The sequence below is a fragment of the Mobula hypostoma genome, chromosome 5 (genome assembly GCF_963921235.1).
Source record: "Mobula hypostoma chromosome 5, sMobHyp1.1, whole genome shotgun sequence".
NCBI lineage: Eukaryota > Metazoa > Chordata > Chondrichthyes > Myliobatiformes > Myliobatidae > Mobula > Mobula hypostoma.
The window spans coordinates 140,283,520-140,305,224 of record NC_086101.1 but is presented as its reverse complement, the minus strand read 5'-3'; the positions used below and the strand labels follow the sequence as shown (position 1 = coordinate 140,305,224).

At 44.0% G+C, this 21,705-nt stretch overlaps 1 protein-coding gene across 3 annotated transcripts in view; it reads left to right on the top strand.

The window, feature by feature from the left end:
* fam189a2 (family with sequence similarity 189 member A2) overlaps positions 1-21,598 on the top strand; it is a 108,691-nt gene extending 87,093 nt beyond the window's left edge. For all 3 annotated transcript variants that reach the window (XM_063049067.1, XM_063049068.1, XM_063049066.1), the window contains 4 exons: positions 8,879-8,948; positions 13,887-14,045; positions 16,741-17,030; positions 21,147-21,598. In XM_063049067.1, coding sequence (XP_062905137.1) covers positions 8,879-8,948; positions 13,887-14,045; positions 16,741-17,030; positions 21,147-21,356 — 729 coding nt within the window. In that variant the 3' untranslated portion in view covers positions 21,357-21,598. The remainder of the gene's footprint in view (positions 1-8,878; positions 8,949-13,886; positions 14,046-16,740; positions 17,031-21,146) is intronic.
* The last annotated feature ends 107 nt before the right edge of the window (positions 21,599-21,705 follow it).

Sequence of the window (21,705 nt, the reverse complement as noted above, 5' to 3'; positions counted from 1 at the left end):
CTGTACTGCGTCTCCAGCAGGTTTTTCAATAGACACCACCCCCAGCTCACCTTGGGGAAACACACCTTTAGATACATAGTGCTCTACAATAGCTCTGTGTATCTCCTCTCTCATCATTGTTGACTTCACCTTAGCAAGATTCAACCGTTTGGCCACAGCTACCAATTCCGATTTCCTGGCATCCTCTAATGCCTCCAAGGTCGGCGCCTTTATAAATTCCTCAGCCTCCATTTCTGCTGTTTGTCTTTTCTTTCTTTCGGGAATTTTAACCCAATAAATTTACTCCGTCCCAAATTTAGCGTTCAAAATCGCGGACGAGAACCCCACTTATGTTACGTACCCCGTAACTGGGTTGCCAAACCAGCAGAAATGGATCACTCAGTTGGAGTCTGGAGTACTAGAACTAAGAAAGTTTTATTAAAGAAACAAGCAACACAGTAATGGAAAGGATAATAAATGCAACAGTTCAGCGATGATAAACACACATGTGCACAGAATTAAGATAACAGCATCAATCAAGCTCTATCGTTGTCTAGGGGTAAATGACCAAATTTCAAAGTGACTCAAAGTTCAGTCCAGTTTAGTAGTTCAGTTCGCAGTAATCGTTGCCATGGCGATGGACAACGTGGGGGGAGAGAGAGAGAGAACAGGAACAACTCATCATTCAGACATGGCTTCACTCACAGACTGGCGATATGGCTCACAAGCAACTTTTTTTTGGCGGGTCCTTGGTGATGTCACCTGAGGTCACCGACTGTGACCCCTCCTCCAGATGCGGTCGATCCTCTGCAGTGAACCCAGCACCCAGGCAAGGGCGGACACACACCGGGTTCCCGCTGATCGTACCTTTCCACCCTGGCCGTTGTCTGATACCTCTCACCGACTCGTGAGAAGCGTACCGCTTCCAGGGTCTCGTTCCCTCGGGTGGCGTGTGTGTTGCCTTAGCAAACCGGTCCCTTTTTATCCCCCTGCTGGGGTATCGCCTGTCCATCACTTCAAACAGTTCAAGGTTCAAAGGGGGGAGCCGCTCCAGACAGCTCTCTCTCCCCCGTTCCTTCATTACACATCTCCAGACGCTGCTCCATTGTTCCTTATCTCTCCTTCCCCTGAGGGCAGGTGGCAGACCACTTGCTGATGTCACTGATGCTAACTTAGGCCAGCAAACATCTTAATTTTATGTGTATTCTCGTCACAAATGTTAGAACCCCAAAGGCCCCCCCACACGTAAGCAGCAGCAAAGCGACAATCCCCCCCCATACGAAAAAAAAGTATCAGCACTCTCCACCGAGCACTCAGTAAAGACACAGACTTGCAGTACCCCAAAGACTACTCGTTCACTCAGTAATTCAACAGACCACAGGCTCTCTCTCTCTCCCTAATAAGGGGAAAAAGATGTGTTTCCATTTCACAGCGAGAAGGTAGACATAACAAACAAGTTGCTGATTTACGCGTTAAAAGTCCGTTGCATTGCTTTTTCCGAGCTCTGTGCCCAAAGAACTCAGGTCTCTGGGCACACAGCCACAGATCTTCCGTCTCCCACGATACACTGATGTCCTACAGGGGCAACGACCTCGAGTTCGCCTGCCTCCAGAGGGAAAATCCTGAAACTCTGAAGGCGAACTAATCTTCTAGGCCGCGTCCTTGGTATATCGAATAATGGCCAGTTGTGAGAACCCGAGAGCGGGGTGCCATTTCTGCAAAGAACCAAAGTCAGGGTGTAATTCCAGGTCAGGGTCTTCAAAAGAACCCTAAAAGGGAAAAACAGAGATATTAAAGATGGAAATGGAGCTGTTTCTGAAGATGCAAGTAAAGGAGTCGCCGTTAGGCGCCTTTGTCTCCTAAGCTCCACCCTGAGGTGTTGGTGATGTAGGAACTGCAACAACAAATTGTGCACAGCAAGTTTCAACAAACAGCAGCAAGGACAAAATCACATGCTTTTAGTGAAGTTGACTGGGAATATAGTTGCCAATGCTCTAGAATTGCCCCAGTGTCTCTATGAAGTGAACAAATTTTTAGGGAAGTCCCTAACAGGGGAAGTTCACAAGGTGTATTTTAAAAAGAAACTTACTTTTACTCAATGCTTTTGCAAATGTACAAGAATGAACATAGCTGTTTAAGGCAAGATTCAAGAATCATCTGGTTGGTCTTTTGGTTTCCTGACTGTGAGAGGGCAGGGCAATGAAGATTGACATTTTGGTTAGACATTGGTAGAATAATAGGATAAAGCGGGTCGTGTGATGAAAGGACTATATCCTGCCAGAGGTGATTAAACATAATAGAAGCGGGAGTAAGCCACCAGATCTGTCAAACCTCGTCCAACATTTAATATGCTCATATCTGCTCTGCCTCACACCTCAACTCGTCTTTGAGCCAGTTCCCCATAGCCCTCAGTTCCCTGATTCAAAATCGTAACCACTCTTATCATTCAACCTCCATGATCCTCTTGGGTAGAGAATTCCAGAGATCCACCAACCTCTGTGAGAAATTGTTTCTATGCAACCTAGTTTTAAGTGACTGCTTCTTAATCTTGTAACTATGTTCTCTTGTTCAAGATTCTCCCACTAGTGGAAACATCTCAACACTTGCCTACCAGGCTCCCTAAGAATTCTTCTAAACTCCAAAGAGTATAGGTCTACAAAGTACTTGAAAGCCTTTAATAGATGGCAGTGACAGCCAGTTTAGCACAGGTCATGTTGAATAGGTTGGCCTGTCTTCCAGGTGTAAAGCCTGAATGTATCATCAGAAGTTAAGACCATAGTTTCTGCCACACTTTCAGTGAAGTTGAAGCAGGACAGTGGTCAGTGTAAGCTCTGAGGAAACTCCATTGTGATCTTTAAAGCTGTAAGTTAAGGTTGTTGAAACAATTATGTGGATATGACTGATGACCCTTGAGTTAGAGGGCTAAAAATAAAAAATTGCTTCAGTCAGTAACAATAGGCCCAGGGCTGTGCTCCTGCTAAATTAAAACATACAGATGCTACTCTTCCTTTACAGCAAGTCCTCTGAGGACAGGGCCAGATGACAAAATCCACAGGGATGGACGGAGTACTGATTTCTTTACCTCAGACAACAGGGCTTGGTGTGATATCGGTGGGAAGCATTATTACCTCCCAGTGAGAAGGCTGTACCCACTTCTCACTGGGTTCAAGACCAGTCCAATAACTTGATCTTAGAAGGTTTAAGGCGACATTCCGAGGGGTACAATGAGATTCACCAATGGTGAGGTTATTGGAAATGGGCAAAATAGGGGAGAGGTGATAATTTGAAAGGACTTTTATCAATCCATTTATTAAATACAGTGAGGAAGTTGGGTACTGATGGACTAGGAATTTTTACTTGCTACTTGTTCAAAGTAAATTTATTATCAAAGATGTATACACTCAGTGACCATTTTATTGGGTACACCTGTACACCTACTTGTTAGAATAATTTAATCATCAACTCAACGCATAAAAGCATGCATATATGGTCAATAGGTTCAGTTGTTGTTCAGATCAAACATCAGATTAGAGAAGAAATATGATCTAAGTGACTTTGATCATGGAATGACTGTAGGTGTCAGACAGTGCGGTTTGAATATCTCAGAAACTGCTGATCTCTTGGGGTTTTCACTAATGTGAAAAACAAAAGCATCCAGTGAGCGGCAGTTCCACGGGCAAGAACACCTTGTTAATGAGAAAGCTCAGAGGAAGGTGGCCAGACTGGTTCAAGCTGAGAGGAAGGAAACGGTAACTCAAATAACCATATGTTATTACAGTGGTGTACAGAAGAGCATCTCTGAATGCACAAAATGTCAAAACCTGAAGTGGATGGACTACAGCAGCAGAAGACGTGAATGTATTCTCAGTGGCCACAAGGCACCTACAGGAGGAACCTGATTGTTCCCATATACTACAACCAGGAGATTCATTTGCTTGTTGGCAATTACAGGAAAAAGAAATACAATACAATTTATGAAAAACTATACATAAACAGACAAAAACTAACAATCAATGTGCATAATAAGACAAACTGTGCAAACAAAAATAATGCTGAGGACATGAATTTACATTGAGTCTATAAGGCGTAGAATCAGTTTGGAGCAGTGGTGATTGAAGTTATTCATGCTGGTTCAGAAGCCTGATGGTTGTAGGGTAATAACTGTTTCTGACCCTGGTGTTTTGTTGACCTAAGGCTCCTGTACCTTATTCCCATTGGTAGTAGTGGGCAAAAAGCATGGCCTGGATGATGGGGATAGATGCTGCTTTCCAGTAGCAACACTCCATGTAAATGCATTCAGTGGTGGGAGGGCATTGCCTGTGATGGACTTGGCTGTATCTATCACCTCCTGTAGCCATTTCCATTCCTTGGCATTGGTATTTCCATACCAGGCCATCAGTCAGGCTGCAACCAATCAAGATACTCTCCACTGTGCATCTATAGAAGTTTGTTCAAATTTTTGTGGCATGCCAAGTCTATGCAAACTTGAGGTGCTGTTGTGCCTGCTTTGTGATGACACTTACATGTTAGACCCAGCACAGATCCTCTGATATGTTAACGCCAAGTAATTTAAAACTAACTGGTGTTAGTATTCTCATACAAACACTGATCCCTTTGAGGTTGCTAATATTAAAAGTGAGGTTTCCAGAACTGTGTGGTTAGGTCTTCTTGCATGGTGTTGCGTCGTGTCGGTTTCCATGAACCATTGTGTTGATCGAGTGTAAGATCCCACAGCTGCCGTGACTCGGCCTAGCACCTGAGACCTTGGGAGCCTGCCCTCAAGGGGAAATATGTAGAATACCAGCAGCACTCTACCAGTTCCTATAAAACGATGCTGCTTTGGGAATGGATGTTGCACTGATCGGAGATGGGAGAGTGCCCCCAGAGATTTAAGGAATGTGGAGGCTTTGAAGAGGGTGCAGAAGAGCTTTACCAGGATGCTGCCTGGTTAGAGGGCACGTGCTGTAAAGAGAGGTTGGACAGCCCTGTAGAGGCAGAGGCTGAGGGGAGACCTGATTAAAGCGTATAAGAACATGGGAGATCTAGAACAGCACAATACAAACCCATTTGCCTACAATAGAGCTGAGCTTATCAAATTCAAGTTTATTGTCATCTGACTGTACATATATACAACCAAACAAAACCACGGTCCTCCAGACCACAGTGTACCCACAAAACACATATCACCCACAGAACATAAACCAAAATAGTATATCATAAATAAATTAATAAAATATAGCTCAAAATCTATTTAGTGTGCAGCACAGGTAAACAGTAAGCAGCTCGCAGTCCTAGTGACGAGACCACGGTGGTGGCAGGGTATTCATTACTCTCACAGCCTGAGGGAAGAAGCTGTTCCCCAGTCTGACAGCCTTTGTCCTAATGCTTCTGTACCTCCATACTGACAGTGATGGGTCAAAGAGATTGTGGGATGGGTGGTGGGGACCCTCAACAATGCTTTGGACCCTTTGACTGTAATGCTCCCAGTAAGTATCCCATAAATAGGAGGGAGAGAAACCCCAGTGATACTCCCAGAGTCTCTTACTATCCTCTGTAGGGTATTGCAGTCTGATGCTTTGCAGTTTCCATACCACACAATGATGCAGCCATACAAAGCACTCTCGATGGTGCTCCTGTAGAAAGTTGTTAGAATAGGGGCAGGGAGCCCTACACACCACTGTCTCCTCAGAAAATATAGACACTGTTATGCTCTCTTGACTAATGAAGAGGTGTTGTGGGTCCAAGTTAGCTCGTACATTATGTGCACCAAGGAACTTTGTGCTCTTCACTCTCTCCGTGACAGAGCCATTGATGTGCAATAGGGAGTGGTTGACTTGCACCTTCCTGAAGTCCATAATCATCTCTTTTGTCTTGTCCATGTTGAGACTCAGGTTCTCACACCATTTGGCAAGCCTCCCTATCTCCTCTCTACTCCAACTCATCAGTGTTGTCCATGAGGCCAGCCACTGTTGTATCATCAGTGAACCCGATGATACAGTTTGAGCTGGATCTGGCAGTGCAGTCGTGAGTCAGCAGTGGGCTGAGCACACGGTCCTGGAGGGCACCAGCGCTCGGATAATTGGAGCTTTTGCTGCCAACTCAGACTGACTGGAGTCTTTCTGTCAAAAAGTCCAAGATCCAGTTACAGAGAGTGGTGTTGCGCCCCGACAAGGACAGTTTACCCACCAGCCTCTGAGGGATGATTGTGTTAAATGCCAATAAACAACATTCTGGTGTATGAGACGTCATTTTCTAGGTGGGATTGGACGGAGTGGAGAGTCAAGGCTATGACATTGTCAGTGGGCCGATTTGGGCAGCAGGTGAACCAGAAAGGGTCCTATGTAGCTGGAAAGTGAGATTTTATATAATCCAGTTGCTCAAAGCCTTTCATGATTGTTGAAGTCAGTGCTATGGAACGGTAATTGTTTAGGCCAGCTATCATCTTGTTCTTGGGCGGCAGAATGATGATAGCTGCCTTGAAGCCTGCGGAGTCAGTGGACCATTGCAAAGAGATGTTGAAGGTGTCCATTAAGATCTCTGTTAGCTGAGCTGCACAATCCTTCAGCATCTGGCCAGGTATGATCTCGGCCCCACAGCTTTGCATGGGTTTACCCCAGCTAGGGAAGATCCTACCCAAGCTGCAGCCAGAGAGATTGCCTGTTCCTCAGGGGGCATGGGGCTTTCCTCACACTGTCACGTTGTCATTGTGTCAAATTGTACATACAAGGCATTCAGCCTATCAGGAAGAGAGGTGCTGCTGTTGTGCAGAGTGGACTCGTAATCTGTAATCGTTTGAATTCCTGAACCAAGTGGTGTGGGTGCTAAGACTCCTGTACCACCTTCCAGGTGGCAGCAGTTAGAAGCGACCATGTTCTGTGTGGTTGGGGTCCCTCATAGTGAGGTACTGCTGTGATTTCCTCATAATTGCACCAGGACATGTCCTCCAAAATAATAACACCAAGGGATTTAAAATTGATGACCCTCTCCACCTCTGATTCCCCGACGATGACTGGCTCATGGACCTCTGGTTCCATTGATACCAATGATCTGTATGCATGGATGAGCAAAGTGGATATGTGGTGGGGACGGGGCAGCCTTGTAGACTCCATGAACATTGATGTAGAGCAGGTCTAATCTATTCTCTTCTCCGGTTGTGAAGTTGATATGCTGGTAGAAGTTTTGCAGGAATGTTTTTAAGTTGGCGTGATTGAAGTCACCAGCAATAATAAAGAATCCATTGGGGTGAGTGGCTTGGAGTTTGCAGATGGACCTGTCCTGGGACCAGCATGTAAGTGCTGTTATGGAGAAAGCACAGCTTGACATCTAAAACTTTGACAAACTGCTATAGATGTGTGGTGGAAAGTATATTGACTGGTTGCATCATGGCCTGGTATAGAAACACCAATGCCCTTGAATGAAAAAAGCAGTGGATACGAGGCAGTCCATCACAGGTAAAGCCCTCCCCGTCTTTGAGCACAATTACATGGAGCGCTGTTGCAGGAAAGCAGCATCCCGTATCAAGAACTCCCATCACCCCCAGGCCATGCTCTCTTCTCACTGCGGCCAGCAGGAAGGTGGTACAGGAGCCTCAGGACCCACACCACCAGGTTCAGGAACAGTTATTACTGCTCAACCAGTGGGCTGTTGGAACCAAAGGGGTTAATTTGACTATGGACTTACTATCAAGGACTCTTCATCTTGTGTTCTCGATATTTATTGCTTATTAATTTGTTATTTTTTGTATTTGCACAGTTTGTTGTCTCTTGCACAGTGGTTACTTGTCTATCCTGTTGGGTGCGGTCTTTCATTGATTTTATTGTGTTTCTTGGATTTACTGTGTATGTCCACAAGAAAACAAATCTCTGGGTTGATTATGGTGACATACATGTACTTCGATAATAAACTTACTTTGGACTTTGAATAGGGTTGACCCGGGATAATAATTCAGCAATGATGGAATAGCAGGGGAGATTCGATGGGCCAAACGGCCTCATTCTGCTCCTATGTTTTATGTACTTATGATCTTATTGAAAAAAAAACACTATCTGTAGTGAGCAGTGGGCTCTTACTACTCCGGCATTCTTATTGATATAAACACATAAACTTCCTCCGCAGGTCTTACCGGAGGTCGTAGCGTTTTTGTCTGCCCGAAAGGCTTTCTGGCTGGATGGCCAAGTCTGGAGTGTGTCCTGGAGTATGTCAGGATGAGTGTGCGGCAGTCTCTCATCTCTTGCTGGGTCAGACACAGACACAGGATATCCAGCTTATTTTTTAGCGATTGGACAAAAGGAAGTAGAATTGTCAGGAGTGGGTCTTGCAAAGATTCGGCGTGCTTATTACATCTCTGTGTCCTTGCACTCCGCTTCTAAAGTTGGTTTCTCTGAGTAGCTATAGTAGGTCCCACTCCACACAAACAGGATGAGAAATTTCACCATTGATTGGAACTGGAGTGGCTGCTGCGACCGTACCTGTCGCCATCTTATGATGGCATAGTGATAAGAGGTCAGGATGCCCCCTCATACTGTGTGGCAGGAGCTTTACAGGCTGTACCTCTGTGCTGTGTGTCTTCTTTGAATCAATAGCCATCTGAGCTTTTCCATCCACTCGAGAGTGCATTGGCTGGTTCTGTTTAAGATCCCATGGTAAGACAATAACTTCAACAATGCAGCCCTCCCTCATTACTGCACTGAAGCATCAACCAATGCTCAAGCTGGTGGAGTGGAATTTGAGTTTACAACCGTTTGACTCAGAAATGAGAGTAATTTAGAGGACAGTGTCCAACACCAATTGTTTTCTGCACTTGCAGTGTGAGAAGATATGGGAGAATTTTAAATATGATTTTGAAATTGGATTGGATCTTGAGGACATTTGATTTTAACTTGGTAAATATATGTTCCAGGTTCCAAGCTTGGTGAATTCGAGGACAACAGAGACAGAACAGGAGCGAACATCATGTGCAGCTTCTGATGGTAAAGCAAGAGTGCTGTCCTGGCTGATTTCCTACCCTTGTTGGCTGTGTTTGTGGAATTTTCTTCACATGACCTCCTCCCACACCCATCCACCTTTAGATGGTCAACACATCCATCTTTGTGATGCTCTGCCTATCCATGACCAATCTGAATGCATGCATTCCCTTCATTATTACCTGACTGCCTGAATCTTGCCTGTCCATTGGAGAACCCTTTCCTTCTACTTCATGATTGGCATTTCTACAATTCTGAAGCAATCTCGTTCAAAGAAGTTTTTTGTCCCCAGTTTTCTTCCTTGGTTTACCTGTCACTAATGTTATGGAAACCAGACTTACAGACTCTTCAAAGACATAATCCCTTCAGCATTTGGCTTCACAAAGCTACATGTGCAAAGGTGATGGCCAAGCCTATGGTTTTGCCCTGTATTACTAAATCTCTACATTTTCCTCAACAAGGACCTATTTAATAAAAGGTGCGAGATATTGATCAGCTGTATCTTCTCAGATCTTCAAACATTTTTGTTTAAATATGCTTCCAGGACAGTATAGTATATGAATCTGTAGATGATGTTGTTTCCAAATACACTACCAATACATTTATACATTCCAATACACTTATCCTCCACTGCCCCCCCCCCACCAATAACCCTACCTCATCACCACCAAGGCCAGCCTTAATTGTAAGAATTCCTTGAGTTGGAGTCTTTGATGTACCTGTACACTGCATTTGTTCTTTAGAATTCCTGAGAAAGACTTCCTTTTTCTTAATGACCTCTCCATTTCTTTAAGGTTAACCATAGCTCGAGCTTCTAGAGCCTCCCAGTGCTCTGGTGTTGGAGTTATCCAAAGGCTGCTGTAGATATTTTGCTCCCCAGTTCTCCATTTTGGCATCACTCCTAGTGTGATTTACCCAAACCCGAACTGCCAATGACACAATTTACTACTTGTGATACCTTTTGTGATGGTTCTTTTCAGGAAATTGGGATGTTCTTAGTGCTTCACTGCTAGTGAGGTGGCAACAGTATAGGAAAATGGCAGCCCATTTAACAGACTAAAGACTAAGGAGCTGCTGGTAGACCTGAGGAGAGCTACGGTACCGGTGACCCCTGTTTCCATCCAGGGGGTCAGTGTGGACATGGAGGATTACAAATACCTGGGGATACAAATTGACAATAAACTGGACTGGTCAAAGAACACTGAGGCTGTCTACAAGAAGGGTCAGAACCGTCTCTATTTCCTGAGGAGACTGAGGTCGTTCTACGAGTCTGTGGTGGCCAGTGCGATCATGTTTGCTGTTGTGTGCTGGGGCAGCAGGCTGGGGGTAGCAGACACCAACAGAATCAACAAACTCATTCGTAAGGCCAGTGATGTTGTGGGGATGGAACTGGACTCTCTCACGGTGGTGTCTGGAAAGAGGATGCTGTCCAAGTTGCATGCCATCTTGGACAATGTCTCCCATCCACTACATAATGTACTGGGTGGGCACAGGAGTATATTCAGCCAGAGACTCATTCCACAGAGATGCAGCACTGAGCGTCATAGGAAGTCATTCCTGCCTGTGGCCATCAAACTTTACAACTCCTCCCTTGGAGGGTCAGACACCCTGAGCCAATAGGCTGGTCCTGGACTTATTTCTGGCATAATTTACATATTACTGTTTAACTATTTATTATTTATGGTGCAACTGTAACGAAAACCAATTTCCCCCGGGATCAATAAAGTATGACTATGACTAACAAGACAATTCCACAAACAGTGTTGCTGATAATCAATATGATAATGACTATGCTGTAGACTGGGGCAATGCTTTGGGGCAGCACAGTAGAGATGCTGCCTCACGGCTCTTATGACGCCAGTTCTGGAATTGGAATTGGTTATTATTGTCACATGTACCGAGATACAATGAAAATCTCATATTGCATACTGTTCATACAGATCAAATCATTACACAGTGTATTGAGGTAGAACAAAGTAAAACAATTACAGAATGCAAAATGAAGTGTAACAGCTACAGAGAAAGTGTAGAGCAGGTAAACAGTAAAGAGCAAGATCATATTGAAGTAAATTCTGACCTTGGGCATCTCTGTGTGGAGTTTGAATATTCTCATGTTTGGACTCATCAGAGGATCTGAAGGAATACATCTTGGTTGTCACAGATTCTATAAAAGCAGTTGTGGACTAGTGTGTCCCCACAAAATTGTTCAGCTTCTTCCCCAACTAGAAGCCCTGATGAACCATCAGATCCGCAACCTGCTGAGGGTTGATCTGTGGCATTCTGGTCTAGTGACCAAGTAAAATACAAGAGGTCCAGGTATGACCTCCGGAAAGCTATCTCATGTGTGGAATGGCAATTCCGGACCGAATCTGAATCACTGACGGCTGTGGCAGGGCTTGAATTGCTATCATTGCCTACAGAGTGAAACCAAGTGATATCGGTAATAAAAGGCTTCACTCCCAGATGAGCTCAATGCCTTTTATGTTCACTTTGACCATCAAAACATGGAGGAACCTTCCTGAACACTCACAGCCCCCAATTTCAGTCTCTAAGGCCGATGTGAGAGGGTGAACCCACAGGATGCATTTGGCCCAGACAGGGGACCTGGCTGAGTGCTAAAGTCTTGTGCTGATCAACTGGCTGGAGTGTTCACCAATATCTTTAACTTCTTGCTTTGGCAGGCTGAGGTACCCACCTGCCTGGAGAAGGCTTAGATTATACCAGTGCCTAAGAAGAATTGGTAGCCTGGCTCAATGGCTATCATCTAGTTGCACTTGCATCCACTGTGATGACGTTTTTTGAGAGGTTGGTGATGAAACATATCAACTCCTGCCTGAGAAGTGACTTGGATCCAGCCCATTTTGCCTACCATCACAACAGGTCAACAGCAGATGCCATTATCATTGGCTCTTCATTCAACTGTGGAACAGCTGGACAGCAAAGATGCATACATCAGGATGCTCTTAATTGACTACAGCTCAGCATTCAATAATATTATCCCCCTCAAAGCTAATCAATAAGGCCTGGGCCTCAATACCTCCTAGTGCAATGGGATCCTCGATTTCCTTACTTGCAGACCCTAGTCAGTTCGGTTTGGCAACATCTCCTTCACAACCTCCACCAGCAAAGGTGCACACAAGGCTGTGTGCTTAGCCCCCTGCTCTACTCACCTTATCCTTATGACTGAGAGGCTAATCATAGCTCCAATGCCATTTAAGTTTGCTCACTGTCGTTTATAGAATCAAAGGTGGTGATGTATCAGCATATAGGTGGGAGATAGACAATCTGGCTGAGCGGTGCTACAACATCCTCTTGCTCAATGTTAACGAGACCAAAGAGCTGATTATTAATTTCAGGAGGAGGAAGCTGGAGGTTCTCATCAGGGGATCAGAGGAGAAGAGGGTCAGCAACTTTAAATTCCTCGGTGTTATCATTTCAGAGGATCTGTCCTGGGTCCAGCATGTAAGAGCCGTTACAAAGAAAGCATGGCAGTGCCTCTTCTTTCTTAGAAGATTGTGAAGATTTGGCTTGTCATCTAAAACTTTGACCAACATCTATAGATGTGTGGTGGAGAGTATATTGACTGGATGCATCACAGCCTGATATGGAAACACCAATGCCCTTGAATGGAAAAACCCACAAAAAGCAGTGGATATGACCCAGTCCATCATAGGTAAAGCCCTCCCCACTATTGAGCACATCTACATGGAGTGCTGTCACAGGAAAGCAGCATCCATTATCTAGGGCTCCCACCATCCAGGCCATACTCTGTCCTCACTGCTGCCATCAGGTAGGTGGTACAGGAGCCTCAGGCCCCACACCACCAGGTTCAGGAACAATTATTACCATCAGGCTTTTGAACCAAGGGGGGTGACCACTCACCCCATCACTGAACTGTTTCCACAACCCATGGACTCTTCTTCTCCTCATGTTCTCTACTTATTTATTTATTAATTATTATTATTTTTTCTTTCTCTTTGTATTTGCACAACTTCTTGTCTTTTGCACATTGGTTGGTTGTCCGTCCCGCTGGGTGTGGTCTTTCATTGATTCTATCATGTTTCTTATATTTACTGTGAATGGTTGCAAGAAAATGGATCTCTGGTGACATACAGGTACTTTGAATTCTGCCTGTGACATTGTGAATTTCCTCCAGGGTTTCTGACTTTGTCTTGCATCACAAGGTGGTAGGTTTATTAGTTACCCCTTATATGTAGGTGAGTGATAGAAATGTAAGCAGGGAGGGGGAGTTGAGGGGAATGTGGAGAAAATGAAATAAGATTAGTTAAAATGGCAAATTGATGATCAGTGGGGATTCAGAGCATACAGCACAGAACAATACAGCACAGGAACGGGTGCCAAACTCATTATGTTAACGACACCCAATCCCTCCATTCTTGGCACATTCATATGCCTGTCTAAGAGACTCTTAAACATCTATTTCATACCTGCCTCTGCTCTTGGCAGCACATTCCAGGCATCCACCACTCTGTGCAAAATCATTTTGCCTCACACATCTTCTCTGAACTTTCCCCATCTCACCTCAAATACATGCCTCCTAGCAGTAGACCTTTCGACCACAGGAGAATGATTTCTATCTATGCCTTTTGTAATATTATAAACTTCTTTTAAGCCTCTCTTTTATTGTTTCTGTGCTATATAATTCAACCTGGGAAAGACTGCTACCGCTCCTCAAGGTAATGGCCAAAGGGATATTTTATGTCCACCTGAGAGGGCCTTCATTTAATGTCCCCTCCAACAGTGCAGTGTTCCCTCGTACTCCCTCATTCCGGGGATTTTAGTGCACAAGGCTCTTGAAGCAGTACTTGAACCCATAACCCACTAATCACAGGTGAGCGAGTCACAGTGGATGAGGATAAGGTGGTCCTGTGGCTGGCGCTGCTGTTTAAACATCAGCTGAGAATTCCTTGCATTGTCTTGCAGACAGCAATGGTCCAAGTTGCTCCCTCAGCGACCCCCTACAGCTGTGCATCGTGCACCCAGCCCGCAGCAGGAACTCTGAAGCAGGATGCAGGAAGTCAAGCAGGTCTGGCGTGAGAAGATCAAACAGTGACCCAGTGCTCCAGGAACTAGTAATAGAAGGTAACAAATGGTGTGGAGAAGAACATTGCTGGATCATACTTCACTTCTTATCTGTTACAAACAGTATATGGGACACAGGAGTTTTCTAACAGATTTACTGAAATGACATCAGCATTTACAGCATGTAATTACCGGGGGGCCCTGAGCAAGCTAGGGCTCCTTTCTTTAAAACTAAGATGATTATAAAGGGTGATCTGATAAATATATTTAAATTTTGAATTTATAAAGCTATTTATTTTTTTAATTTAAAGTTACAGTATTGTGCACAAGTCTTAGGCACATGTAAAAAAAATCTGTTAAGTGAAGATGCTTTTAAAAATAATAGTTTCTAAATATCAAAAAATTCTCTAAAGAGCAATAAACAGCAAAAAAAAAATCAAGTCAATATTTGGTGTGACCACCCTTTGCCTTTAAAACAGATCAATTCTCTTAGGTCCACTGTCATGCATTTTTATAAGAAAATCAGCTGGTAGCTTGTTCCAAGCATCTTGGAGAACTTGCCACAATTCTACAGACTTTGGCGATCTCACTTGCTTTTGTCTCTCCAGCTAATCCCAGACAGCCTGGTTGATGCTGAGATCAGGGCCTTGTGGAGGCCATACCATCTGAAACCATATATAATAAAAAAAAACAGGGGTGCCTGAGAGTTCTACACAGGACTGTATAATCTCTTTATAAGAAAGTCTTTTGGTTTGTTCATCTAACCTCAGAGTGTGGAAACATGGAGATTAAGTAATTTAACCAATCATCAGAGTTCTGGACCATTGATCTTAAAGACAAGATTGAATCCTACCATGGTTGGAAATTTTAAATTCAAGGAAGCACTTAAATTTGTGATTTTTTTTAAAAAAAAAGGTGATTCTAATAATATTCCTGTAAAGTACCAAACTGTCTTAGAATTCCACTTTTTGACTAATGCTCCTGGGGATGGAAATATGTGCTGCTTACTATGCAATTCAGTGCCTTGTAACTGCTTTTTCAGCTCAGGGTCAGGGGCAGGGTTAGGGTTCGGCAATAAACACCTGCACTTTTGATATCATCCATATCTTTCGATGAGCGTATGTAGCTGGAGTCATCATTTTATGTGATAATGCTTTTTGGGATGTATTAAATGTTAGAAGTATTAGATGAAGACATTGCATTGACTGATGGTAAATCCTGTGTATTTATTTAACTGGGAAGGGCTCTCTCCTCATCTGCTATCGTTCTTTACACTTACTTACTTACTTATTTACTTATTGATTGATTGATTGGGATACAGCCATGCTGTCCAGGAAACCCCAGCCTAATCACAGGATGATTTACAATGACCAGTGACCCACTGGTACATCTTTAAACTATGGGAGGAAACCAGAGCATGCGGAGGAAACCAATGACTGAGATACGAGTAATGATGAGCACCTTCCTGCTCCACTGGGGGTGGGGGAGAGGGAAGCAGTCTGGTGTTCCTTAATGGCTTAAGCCCCTTCATGCATAAAGGATTGTAATTTTATTTCCCTGCCCATTAGCTAGATGTTTTGTGTTCAAGAACAGCTTCTTCCTTTCAACCATTCAGTTCTTAAACTTACTGCCATAAACCTAATCACTATCTCAGTTTAGTAATAACCATGACGACTTTGCACTAAAATGGACTTCTTGTCTTTCTTTGTGAATGTTGTGTCTCTAATGCTATGTGTCTGTGATTCAAGTAAGATTTCACTGAAAAAATTTCCTTGCATGTATATATTTTCCTGTGCATACATGTACTTGTGTCTACAGTATATTCAACACAGAACCCCTGTTGGAATCATTAACTTAGCCACTTCTGAGATCTGTACAAGCCCACACTAGAACCCATACCAGTCCTCAGCAAATGTGTCCAGATGCTGCCTGATCCATCTATTTGCTCCCGTTTTCTTTTTCAGTCTAGATTCCAGCAACTGCAGCCTCTGGGGTCTCAGCCGATGTGTGTTCTGTGCTGGTCTGAAGGATGCCATTAACACCCGGCAATGGGGTGTAGTGGTTATCTTATCGCTGTTAGTGGTTGGTGTAATGCTACGGAAGCACAGCGATCTGATTTCAATTCTGCCGCTGTCTGTAAAGATGCATGTTCTCGTAGTTACCTCATGGGTTTCCTCCAGTTTCTCCCCATGTTCTGGTTGGTAGGCTGATCGGGTGGCATGGGCCTGTAGGGCTGGAATGGCCTGTACTGTGCGTTATCTCCAGATATAAGTAATAAAAACTACAGGCAACCCAGTGAGGTACTGTGAAACTGCCTGTAGAGAGAAGGGTCTTGAGACCTGACACCCCTTACTCAAGGCTTGCCAACTCCAGTAGAACCTATTCCCTGGTGTTTTCTAACAGGAGCGCTAGCCTCAAATCCACCCTTCATCGGAAACTGTCTTCCTGATGCTCACCTCTCCAGATCCTTAGGTATTAGGAATGTGCATCAACTCTTCATTACACAATTGGATGATTCTTTAAATGCTGGTATAGTTTTATCCCCAAGATTGATCCTTCAGTTTCATAGAATCCAGTGCTCTTCATATCACTCCCCTCCTATGAAATCCAATTTGTGATGCCGATCTCATGGGATAGATATTTGTGGTTTTTCCACATTCCTGCACCAAACCCTTGCTACCATTGTCATGAGTTAAGTCTGCCTCCTTTATTGTTTTTCCAGCATCTCACAAACATCGCTTATTGTCTCTCACAGAGCTGGTGGTGAGCTGTGAGGCCGCAACGCAAACTGACGAGAGGTCCGAGGTTCAGGCTGTGACCTTGCGCAGAGGCCGCAGGTCGAGAAGCCCCAGGTCAAGGCCAAGGTCACTGGTGGATTACACCAGCTACAGAGACACCAAGTTGTTGGTGGCCAGCTTCTTAAAGCATTCGTCATGCAGCATGACTCCTGAAGTGCAGGAACTGGTGGACAGTATTAGGTCAGTGTTACAGTCAGATGAGGAACATATGGAAGAGGCTGTGGCGAGTGCCAATATTCTTGAGCAGGTAAGGAGCACTCCTTGTAACTTTGCTTCTCTCTGTGCAGTATTACCATTATCCTCCCTTACCATGCCATAGGTGTGGTGTGTGGCCAAGTGGTTAGGGCATTGGGCTCACGATCTAAAGATCGTGGGTTCGAGTCTCGGCCGAGGCAGCATGTTGTGTCTTTGAGCAGGGCACTTAACCACACACTGCTCCAGTCCACCCAGCTGAAAATGGGTACCGGCAAATGCTGGGGGTTAACCTCACGATAGACTGGCGTCCTATCTGGGGGGTGGGGGGAGTCTTGTACTCTCAGTCGCTTCACGCCACAGAAACTGGCATAAGCACCAGCTTAATGGGCCACAAGGCTCGGGACAGACTTTAACTTTAACCATGCCATAGACTAAATCAGCTCGGGGGTCATTTAAGCCACAGCTTCACTTTATTGAACCAGGATGTGATCGCACTAAAAGTAGTTTGATGGAGTGGAGGGAACTCATGGATACAGAGCAGCAGCTCAGACTGTTTGGATGTGTGGCTTCTCCTGTATTCTAAGTGGATCACATCCGAGCTTAGATTAACAAGTTGTGGGTTTGAATAGTAGTTCAATACAGGGAGAATATTCTGGTAACTTGATTTATTATGTACCAAGGTGCAGATAGTTCATACTGATCAATTCATTACGCTGTACATTGAGTTGACAAGGTAAGAACATAGAACAGTATAGACCCTAAAACCCACCATGACCAAGATCATTCTAGCGCTTCTCTCCAACATAGCCATCTGTTTGTCTGTCACAATAAAAGAATTCAGAATAAAGTGCGACAATTACAGAGAAAGTGCAGTGTTGATAGATAAAGGGTGCAAGGTCATAAGGTAGATTGTGAGGTCAAGAGGTCAGTTTACCATATGACATAGGAGCAGAGTTTAGGCTATTTGGCCTGTTAGTTCTGCTCTGCCAATTGACCATCTGATCGTGGCTGATTTATTTTTCCTCTCAAACCCATTGTCCTGCATTCCTTCCGTAATCTTCGATGCTGTTACTAATCAAGAATCTATCAATCTCAACTTTAAATATACCTCATGACTTGGTCTCCAACAGCAGTCTATGGCAATGAATTCCACCGATTCACTGTCCTCTGGCTAAAGAAATTTCTCCTCATCCCTGCTCAAGAGGGACATCCTTCCATTCTAAGGCTTTGTCTCCTCGTCCTAGACTCTCCATTATTTGTAATATCCTTTCCACATTCACCCTCTCCAGGTCTTTCAATATTCAGTAGGTTTCAATTTATTCTTATTCTTCTGAATTCCAGCAAGTACAGGCCAGCCCAGCACCGACCCCCGCAGCGCCCCACTCACCACTGACTGACAACCAGAGAAACTGCCTTCTATTGGTTAACCAATCCACTATACATGCCAATACACTTCCTCCGACTCCATGCATTGGTATCTTATTTATAAGTCTCTTGTGCGGCACCTTATCGAACGCCTTCTGGAAATCCAAGTATACAACATGCACCTGTTCCTCTCTATCCACTACACTCATTAAGTCCTCAACAAACTCCAGTAAGTTTGTCAAACAGGACCTGCCCTTTCTGAATCCATGCTGCATCTGGCTAATGAACCACTCCTTTCTAAATGTTTTGCTATTTCTTCCTTAATGACAGCTTCAAGCACTTTCCCGACTACAGATGTTAAGCTAGCTGGCCTATAGTTGCCAGTCTTTTGCCTACATCCTTTTTTTAAAAGTGGCGTGACATTTGCTGTCTTCTAATCCGCCTGGACCTGCCCAGAGTCTAGAGAGTTTTGGTAAATGATTAACAACGCATCTACTATAACCTCCGCCAATTCCCTCAGCACTCTGGGATGCATCCCATCAGGAACAGGGGAGTTATCTACCTTCAGGCCCTCTACTTGCTCATCATTATCTCTTTAGTGACAGTGATCTTATTGAGGTCCTCACCTCCCATTTAGTCCATAACATCATTCTTTGGCATTATTAGATGTGTCCTCCACCGTGAAGACCGACACAAAATAGTCATTCTGCCATTCCCTTATCACCCAATATCAATTTCCCCTTCTCGTCTTCCAAACGACCTACGTTGACCTTAGCCGCCCTCTTCCACTTTATATTTTTATAAAAACTTTTGCAATCTGTTTTTATATTTTGTGCTAATTTACTTTCATACTCTATCTTCCCTTTCCTTATTTCTTGTTTAGTTGTTCTCTGTTGCTTTTTAAAGTTTTCCCAATCCTCTAGACTCCCACTACCCTTTGCAACTTTGTACCCATGAGCTTTTAATTTGATACTATCTTTTATACCCTTAGTTATCCAAGGCTGGCTCTCCCCACACTTACTGTCCTTACTTTTGACTGGAATATACTGTTGTTGAGCAGTGTGAAAAATCTCTTTAAAAGTATTCCACTGTTCCTCAACTGTCCTACCAAATAGCTTGTGCTCCCAATCCACATTAGCCCACTCCTCCCTTGTTCAAGCATAATGCACTAGTTTTAGATCTATTTCATCCTCCATCTGTATGCAAAATTCAATCATACTATGATCACTCTTTCCAAGAGATCCATCACTAGTCTTATTACCTTGTTCCTTCCCACCATCTGAGGATCAAAACTACCTTCCATTTTCACTTCCTCCAACCTACTGTACTGCATACGGTGCTCACAAGGTGATCCTCTCCACAGAGGAGAATGGCGAGGTACCCCTTTGTGGAGCATTGATAGTTGATCCCTATGGATTGCTGAGAACTTCCAGTCACCTGTCACAGTAGTTCTCTATCCCACTCTGAACCATGTCTCTGGCCAGCTACACGTGAAGCCCAACATTAAGTTGTCAGCTACGCAGTCTATGTAGCATATTTTTTGTTTTCATTACAACAAATAACTGACATTTTTCTGCATTAATGAAATTCTGTATTTTGTTACTCCAGGATTTTCTTTAAAGATGCGACTACATTTAAGGGTTTAAAAGTTCTCCTGTACATGAATGCATCAGGACTGGGTATGGAGGGTGTTTCACTTAGAAGAGAATGTGTATGGGGAGGGGTTTACCAGTGATCCAGGGCTGAGGGACTTCAGTTACACAGACAGGCTGCAGCTCGAAAAACGTGAAAGGTGTTGACACAGTAAACAAAGGAAAGGTTTCCACTGGTAGGTGAATGTGGACTTACAGTACATCACATTAAATGTTGCAGAGAAATAATTTTCATGCAGCACATCATAAACACAAAAGATCCTGCAGCTGCTGGAAATCTTGGGTAACTCACACAAAACGCTGGACCTATAGATGGAATAAACAGTTGATGTTTTGAGGCAATACCCTTCACCAGGGCTGGAAAGGAAGGGGGATGAAGACAGAATAATGTAGTGGGGGAAGGGGAGGGGGACAAGCTGGCAGATAGCAGGTGACACCAGGTGGGGGAGGGTGGAAATTGATTGCAATAGAGATGAAATTTGAATTTGTATGAATATAGAAATGTCTTAGCGATATGAAAAGTGCTAGACCAGTAGAAACTACTGCTCTCCCATCCACACTACCATTCTCAGGTAGATAGCTGCAGTATTTTGCTTTCAGGGGCCTATTCTCCAAGTAGACTTGACACGGTGAATATGGAGGAAATGTTTTCTCTTCTGGAAGAATCCAGAGCTAGATTCTGGAACTAGAGGTTCCTGTTGAAAAAAAATAAGGGGTAATAAATCACCCGCCAGAGGAACTCAGTGAGGTGGGCTGCATCAACGGGAGGAAAGAAACTATCAAGATTTCAGGTTGCAACTGCCGCAGGACAGTTTCAATCCCAAAACGTTAACAATCCCTTTTCTTCCATTGATGTCCTTTGACTCTTGAGATCCTCCAGCAGATGTTTTTTGCTTCAGATTCCCGCAGTCTTTTGTGTCTCTGAAACTAAGGGGTCACCTACCTAATTCAGAGATGAGGTGGAATACCTTCCTGAGAATTGTGCCTTTGGAACGTGCTTTCACTACCCTCAAGCTAGACAGATTCTTGATAAGCAAAGATTAGTAGGCATTGATGGAAATTAAGAGTTGATCTTATTGAATGACTGAACCAACTTGAGGGGCTGAATTTGTATGCACCTGGTAACCTAAAGAATTTTTTTTTTGGGATAGGCGATCACAGGCAGCTTGCAACACACTGTAATGCGCAGGGAGGTGACCCAGACACAAAGGCGCACACGGCTACTCCATCTACAAAGCTGTGGAGATCTGAGCACGTGTGCTGTCGGCGAGCAGCGGCCGGTAACCCGAGGAAGGGTGGTCAAAGGCCAGCAGGAAAGGCCCCACAGTCTCGTCGGTGTGATACAAGAGACAGTGCTGTAACCATGCCAAACATTTCTGAGTGCGATTTGAGCCAAAACTCTGTCTGAAAGCTGAAGCAACAGATGCCAGGATGGCTATAATTTCAAGATGATAGTACAATACACAGAGGAGAAGCTTAATTAGAGCCATACCTAACATACTGGAAATCAACATGTGAATATAACAATGAGGTGCAGCACAAACTCCAAGTGCCCTTAACTCAAATGACAAATTAATAAAATTTGCCGTTTATGATGCTGAAATATTTAGTTGTTCGGATTCCTCAGCTCTTATTGTCATTAAGTTAAATCTCTTGACACTTTCTGCCCAGTTTTGATAGAGAAATTTCAGTGACCTACCCTGTTCCTTG